This window comes from Sinocyclocheilus grahami, unplaced genomic scaffold (assembly GCF_001515645.1).
Source record: "Sinocyclocheilus grahami isolate Dianchi unplaced genomic scaffold, SAMN03320097.WGS_v1.1 scaffold13.1, whole genome shotgun sequence".
NCBI lineage: Eukaryota > Metazoa > Chordata > Actinopteri > Cypriniformes > Cyprinidae > Sinocyclocheilus > Sinocyclocheilus grahami.
The window spans coordinates 604925-613265 of record NW_015505192.1 but is presented as its reverse complement, the minus strand read 5'-3'; the positions used below and the strand labels follow the sequence as shown (position 1 = coordinate 613265).

The following is an 8341-nucleotide window of genomic DNA, read 5'->3' as shown; positions in this document are numbered from 1 at the left end:
CTGTCAGCATTCAGCAAATATGCATTTATATCATTTAAACAAATCTTTGAATGACTAATCAGCATTTAATTTCACAAACCTTGCAAACTTAGTTGGATCCAGCTGTGAGATCTTGTGAAGTGTGCATTTGTATCCTGCATGATCGCGTGTTCTCTGTGTGACGGTTGGTCTGTGTGAATTGAATGCTGACAGGAGGAGAGTTCAGCTTGACTGGAGACGTGCGATCGACAAACTTTAAACTCGTGATTTCAAATTATGCTGCGTTTTATGCATTTGCCCACTGCCATATTCATGTAATTTCCACTGTGTATAAAATGAGTGTTACCTTGGCTTTATTTGAAAAAATATGATTCCCAATGCACACAAACTTCCCAGAATAGAGAATGGGAATCTGCGTCGGATTCCGCCATGTTTTAGGTCACGCTCAGGAGCACACAGTGTAAACACATGCAAATCACCACAGAAAAAGCAGACCGTTTACTATTAATATTTTTTGGAAAACCATCTAACATACTCTTAGAATAAGACGGACTAATATGTAAATTTCTTTTTTTAAAAAATGTAAAAAAAAAAATTCACTCTGTGGTTTGTCTGAGAGGCTGCTAATATTCATTATTCAGTCTCCTTCACTACAGTGGTACTGGATTACGTTTCCATATATGATTTTCTTCTATTTGTGGTGTGAGGGCTTACAGTTTAATGCAAACCACTGCATATAATAAATCTACAGAGATCAATTATTAAGACACGTTATTTGAGTTGTTTACCATACCGAGTTTCAGTGTAACTTTCATGTAAAATGTAGACATTTTATATTATTTTATGTTTATATGATTCAACTTAAGATCGCGTTGGAATGATTAACGCTTACTGTATCAACATAGCGTTAATCAAAAGCAGAGGTATTTAATGCAGACATTGACAAGGGCTATAGCATAGCCCTTATCAATGTCTGCAGGCAATACCTCTGCTTTTTCAGCTTTCTATCGCTGAAAAAAGCATGTTTTTCACACCGGCCTTGCAAAGGGCTATGGCAAATGACGTGAAGTGAGTCTTAGCCACTCCAACATGAGCTTAAGTAGAATAATATAAACATTAAATAATATTAAACGTCTACATTCACTATTATCCAGTCTCCGCTGTAGCTTCCGTGACCTAAATTCCCAGAATGCATTGCCACTGTGACGACACATTCCCATTCTCTATACTGAGTGTCCTGTTGGTTACAGTGTTTACTTCCTTTTTAATTATATTTTCATTAAATATTTATTTATCTGTGATATACTTTATCATCTAAAGTACAAGTATGTTTATTTAGCATAATTATTTTTTAATCCCTTTTCAAATGATTTCAAATTTCTTAAATATCAATTAAAATAACTACAATTATATCAGCTTTATATCAGTCATCGGCAACCCTGCTTTCCAAGATATCGGCATCAGCTGTCAAAAAACCAATATCGGTCGGTGAATTAATTATAATGCTGAAGGTGAGGTCAGTGAATCACCACACGCGCTCGCTCTTTCCCTCTCAAAATACGCAAATCACCACATCGCGTCTGTCTATAAGCGAGCTGCACAGTTGACACAGGAATTGTCACTTGCACAATCGAAGCACAGTCACTAAATTGTATAAATTGCATTTCTTTTTAATTATTGCCAGTGTTATACCATTCATCGCTCGCGCGCTCTCCTGGAGACCGTGCGCTCATGCACACTCGCAGTGCACACACATAATGCCAGGTTCACATTACTCCGTTTGCAGTGCATACATGTTGCGGTCCGACAGTGCGTTCCAGGAGTGGATTGTTTCCGCACCGAGTCTATTGCTGCGCTGCAAGTGAAGAATTAAAATAACAGCGCATTGTTTGCAGTAAATATGAACATGGATTGACACAAATTTAGTAATTACACCATAAATGCATATTATTAAAGTCTACTGTGTTTCACAGTCAACAAATATTGCTTTTTGGCTAGGTTTAAAGGGAAAGAGCACTTTTAGATAAAGAAGGCAAAAATAAATGGCACTCGTGGAGGTAAGAAAACAAAGTTCTTTATGAACCACAGAATTGCTTGTAATAAAGATTTAAATGCAAAAGGAAAGGCAGTAGAGCTGACTATTTCTGTCAATTGTAAGTTTGTGATAATGTAAGAAGTAGTTTAAATGTTTTGCCACTTGCTTGAGCAACTTAATATATAAATCTAGAAGTAAATGCAAAAGTAAATTAAAAAAAAATGTAATAAAAAAAAGCATTGAATAATGTGTTGCTTATATTTGTGTTTAAACAGGTCTGTAAAAGATTGTATTACTGTTCTGTGTAAAAAAAAGAATCACAATGCTGAAAAAGCATTTTCAGTGACAATGTTTGGATTTGAAATCAAAATAATGGATAAATGTGTTTGTAGTAAACAGCCACGGATCAGTAGCAGACTCCTGTGTGAAAGCAGTCCGTCCTGTTTCCCCTCTCACAAGAGTCACCTAAGAGGGGAATTCGCCCCTATTTTCAAAAATGAAATTCAGGCCCTGAATAAATGTCTAAAAATCTTGATTAGAGTATCACTATAAATAGTTATAAATTATAAAAAGAAGGCTTTAAAAAGATCGGTATTGGTGATCCGAATCAGCAGATACTGCTTTCTGTGATCAGCCTCAAAAATCATGATTGGAGCACCCCTACCTTGATGTCAAATAAAATAAATAAATTACACAAAGTTTAAATAAAGTAAAAATCAGCAAACACCGTGGAAGAGGCGCTTTTGCATTTCGTTTCGAAACTAAATCATCCTCCATCGTCTTGTCTGTCTCACCCCACTCTTCTTGTCAGTCAGCTCTCCTCACTCTCCTCACTGGATAAATGAAATCTGATCCGTGATGCAACTGTCGTTCGGCACGCTGCATTGAGCAGCCGCGTTCAGTTTTTAATTGTAGTGTCTGTCCTTTCACTGAACTAAATTATTTTTATTACTATAAAAAAAATCAAAACGACAGTGGGGGTCGATGCCGCAGTGGGCAAGTGACGTAACCAGTGTTGCGGCTTAACGACGGTATCACCGTCAGCACCGTCTATCGCGGCAAGCCTACTCTACAGTTGTTATTATTCTACCTGAATTAATTGAAACAATGTAAGAATTTGATGTGAAAGATGACACATACATTTAATAACATTAAGAAAAAAAATGCTCATTTATAAACAGTGGGAAATTCCATCTCTTCCGTTATACACAGCAATTCATTTCTACCTCTTTCCAGTCACAGAGCACATTATTTTGAGAGTTTAAGTGAGAGAGCATCTGTAACTTAGTCCAGATTGGGGGAAATTGTAAGTGTGTGTGTGTGTGCGTGCGTGCGTGACAGAGTGAGAGAGAGAGTAACATCAAAGTGGAGTCAGCTGTCTTAACCGTGACTTGTGTACTGCACACATACCAGCTTCATCACTGTGTCTGTCACGCGACTCTGTTCCCCTTTCGGGCTCTGTCTTTACATTTATTTTGAAAGATGAAGCTCGCGATTATGGTAAGGGGCGTTACATTTTCGACGAGTGCTTGCGGTGTTCGCCCAATCACAATGCACTGGGTCAGCTGGCCAATCAGAGCAAACTGCACTTGTCGGAAGGAGGGACTTTGTAGAAAACGAAGCGTTTGAGAGAGGCGGGGCATAGAGGACTGACAATAATGTACAGTATTTGAAAAATAATGTGTTTTTTGAACATTAAAGCATGTCAACATTCTTTTACACCAAAAACACAAAATAATGATCTTTAAAAAAGCATCAATATGACCCCTTTAATAATTAATTTTATTACGTAAAGACATTTTTGTATTGAAGAAAAATATTTTTGTTTGTATATGCGGTCAATTATAATTCTTGGAAAGAAAATCGGAATTAGCAGGTCAAACTCGGAATCGGCCAAGAAAATTGCAATCTCTAGTTAGTTTTATCTCTATAGCAACAGCAATAAAAGACTGCATCATCTTATGACAGCACATCTGAGACAGTATATTGATAGGATGTCAGTTTCTATAGATCATACATGCCCTTTGACACACCTTCCAATTATCTTTGCTAAACACAATCACAATCTAGTCAGATGTTAAACGTCACCAGTCACACACCTGTAAAAATGGAAATCACAGAACTTGAAAGATTACAATGGCAGCACAAACCCAAACATGTCATCATTCAGGAAACTACTCAAAGTGGATCAATTTTCACATTACGCTACTTCCATAATCTCACATGAGCTTTTTATGAACTAGATCAGGGGTTTCAAACTGGGGTCTTGGGACCCAAAAGGGAGTACAATGGAGGTCCATGGAAAGCTTTAGAGAAATAAAGTGTAAAAAAAAAACAAACAAACAAAAACATGTAAATATAAAGATTTATAAAATTGTTTACTAAATTAGTGCGATATTTTGCCCCAGAAATAATTGCGATAAGCGATATTATTGTCATTTTAAAGAATTGTCATTTTATGCCACTGAATATATAATCATAATGTAACAGCATAATAATGCAAGAAGGCCTACACACTTCCAATGACAACAAACTTTTAATTTTTAAGAATATTTAGATCATGGAAATTAAGTATCAAAATATTAGATACCTTAAGAAACCTGAATAAATAGTAAATAAACATTTTTTAACAAAAAGTGCACAGTAGAAAAAAAGAAAAATGCACAAAGAACTTGTATGGAGATTTTTCCATCTACAGATTTTTCCCGGACCTTCTTTTCTCTGTAAATTAAAGATGCACACTATTGCTGAAAAACACAATCACTACTTGGCAGTCAGATGTCCGTACGCACAAAGGCACAGATCCTTAAACAAGACCATATCTGCAGATGAAACTTTGTTTGTAGAAGCGTTTTTTTAATTTTGAACTAGCACCTCATGACTATACCACGTTATGTACGAGAAGCTGCAAAAGACACAGGCGCAAGTGGAATGTAAAAACATGGTGACATTCATTTTTAAGTAAATATAATGTGCGATATATTGCGTCACCAAAAATGATTGAGGTCATGTACATATATTGTGCGATAAGTCGATATATTGATTATTGCGACAGGCCTAAACTAAATAAATATTTTTTTAATAAATTTAAAATATCTAACACACACACACATACAATACCTCTAAATACAGTACTATTATGAAAATGAAAAAAGGTGTTATAATGTAAAGTACTATAAACTATTTTACATAAATATTCTTTCACAGTATAAACTGGGTTTTATATGCAAAGATTTTAGGATGGGAGATGCTTTCGATTCGAGGATGACCACATTTAAACCCTACTGTATACCCCTTGATGTATACTCTGCATAAGCCCTATATAGCCCTATTATGGTCTATTATAGTGATCTATCACCTTTGCAAACTACTGAAGCCTGGCAATTAATAAATGAATGACAATTCTGAAGGTCAACTCAGCCACAGAAAACAACTAAAATACTGACTTGTCAGACTAAACAGGTGCAGATCACAGATGTGAGTGACTGTCAAATTTAGTTACATTACTACAAATGAAAACTGTTTAAAGTGTTCAGTGCACTGTGAGAGGACGACAGCTACACTTCAGAAAAGATGCGTATGAATATAAGAATACCCTCAGTAAACCAAATATAAAGTGTTTCTTTGTCAGGTATCTTTGAACAGCTCAATGACACCATCTTCAAGCTAAAACACGACTTTACACTGGCTGTGTCTCATCGATTCCCTACTTAGACAGCATGCTTGCGGTGCGTTTTGAAAGTTCAAACCCATTTTTGAACGTTTGACAACATTTTTGATTAACGTTACCCATGTTGTTTAAAATGCTGTCCAGGTAACGTTAGTCAGTTCACTAGGTTTTGAAAACCAACCACTTACTTAAACATAGACTGAAAGAAAGAGACACATAAACAATGTTTTTCATGGCTAAATTACCTAAAACCGATGTTCGATATGGTTTCTTATTCTTGTCTGTCTGTTACTAAGGTAATCTATGCTAAGCTAAGCTATCCGGGTAACGTTAACAGCCTGTGTTTTCTTCACTCAAGTTAAAATAAAACTTTCCTACCTTTGAACTGAGGAGCCTTGGGGCTAGTCTGCTGATAGCGAGGAAGGACATTGTTCTTGTATGTGTGTATAAATTTTACAAGTGGTTCTTTATCGACCCCTGCTTGAAGGTGCCCCTCTCGATACCGCGCTCACAATGACGGTTGAAAAGGGAGTCGGGCCCTGTTGTAGGCGCGGGTTGAGTCAGATAGGTCCTGGTGAGGACGGAACGGCTTCGCGCGTTTTGATTGGTTGAAAATGAAAAAATCTGATTTTGATTGGTGTAGCGTCTCATCGCGTTTTGACTTGATTGGCTCACGAATGGAACGCACATAAATTATTCAGACGTAGACGTTTCGGCTGTAGGTCGTACTTTAAACTGCCTGACTAGAAATAGAATGACAGATTGAGTATGCTCATGTAAAGTCACGTGTAATCAGTTAATTTTGTAGCTTCAATGCACCTTCGTATTTTCACAAATAAAAGGAATTAATCTCCAAATTATAATTGTATATTAATTTAATACCTTTAAAGATTTGAATTATGCTGCTTCTTGGCAATATCAGCTAGTCTTGTAAGTTATGTGCATTGTCCTGAAATGACTTGAAACTGCACAAGGATTTCAGACTTTATTGGGAAAGGGTCATTAAATACAAATATACAGGGGCTCAAGGACCTTCATTTCAGACTTCATGCTGCCTGTAACATTGTCATGGCTCTGGCAGGAAGGATTTTCTTGGACCTACAGCACAACAGAACATTCTGGGATATGTAACTTGCTTAGTTCCATCACAATGTCAACACACAAAACTTACAAGGTTTCTACATACACATTTCAGCAATACATGAAGGTCACAAAAATAAGTTCAATAAAATATTGATTTGGTGAATGAGAAAGTTGAAGGCAGGTGGGACGACTGAAATCTTGTGCTCTACGATTAGAAACTTTAAACTATCCTACTTATAATACATTTTATTGTCATTTTGCCTGACTTGTTTCCTCAAGCATTGTCTTCATAAGTTTTATGATGTTTAAAAATATGTCACTATGTCATGAGCTGGTGAACTTCTGGATAAAACCTGCATATACTGAGGAACACTGCCATTCAAAACTGTGGGGTCGGTAAGATTTTTTTATCTTCACTAAGGCTGCATTTATTTGGTCAAACATGCAGTAATATTGTGAAATAGTACTCTGATCTTAACAACTGATTAACCAAACTTTACCCTGGTTACAGACTTTTTTGTCAAAAATATAAATGAATGAAACCCTGCATAAAGAATCTTAAAGAAACATAAAAAAATACTAAATGCACAAACTGCCACATTCAAAACTGTAACATGAGTCAGTACTGAAAGGTTTGGTCACATAGTATTTGGCACATTTGATCTGTGAACATGAAATCTGCATATGCATGACAATGGCAACACAAAGAGTTGTTTGCCTGCTAACTAAAATATAGTTGCTCTCGGTGTGAAACTGCGCACAGCAGGGCTCGATGTTTATGAAGAGATATGATGTATGCTGGAGACCTTATGAGGCTTCTGTAAACAGCAGCATGCAGTGCGAGTCATTGATTTTGTAGTCTTACAGCAAGGACAGCCTGTGTACTTACACCACAATGATTTGGAGATGTTCAAAACTTCTTGTCTGGCACACAGTGTGCTTTGGGTCAACACACTCTATGCAATTTCTACATTTTTTTCATTAATTTCTTTTGCGTTTGGCACAGAGATTATGAAAGAATCAGAGTACACAGCACCATGCAGCCGGTTTGTCATGCATATAAAGAGCCAGGTTTAAATTACATTTTGCAGTTTACATTCAATCAAAACTTCCACAGTACAGGCTAGTGATAGATCAGATCTCGGGACATTTTTGAGATTATCATCCAATAATGATGTAAATTTGGCTGATTAACAGATGTGCTGGTTCGGTTTGGTGTCAATGTGTGAGAAACCATTTCTATTTCCAATTTTTTAAAACAAATATTGTGTAAAATAGGCATTAATTTCATGCCAGCAATCTCATTTGTGGCCCAGCATCATATTGTCCACCTTTCTAGATGATCTAGCATGAGATTCAGTGTTATTTAGTACTGTTTATATACTATTAGAGTATTTATTTATATTTTTGATAGCTTTTAATGTGTTTTAATTTTAATTTTAGTTCAAGTAGATTATTTCTAGTAATTTTAGAACTTCAACTTTAACTTTTATTTTATTTACATTAATTGCCAATGCAACATTTCTCATTTTCATTCAAGTTTTTAATCTAATATTTATTTTATTTCCGCTTTA

The 8341-nt window shown here is 36.0% G+C and overlaps 1 protein-coding gene across 1 annotated transcript in view; it reads right to left on the bottom strand.

Moving 5' to 3' along the window:
- LOC107599367 (citrate synthase, mitochondrial-like) overlaps window positions 1-6113 on the bottom strand; it is a 19396-nt gene extending 13283 nt beyond the window's left edge. Inside the window, exon 1 of the mRNA XM_016290942.1 lies at window positions 6063-6113. Coding sequence (XP_016146428.1) covers window positions 6063-6113 — 51 coding nt within the window. The remainder of the gene's footprint in view (window positions 1-6062) is intronic.
- Between the last annotated feature and the right edge of the window lie 2228 nt (window positions 6114-8341).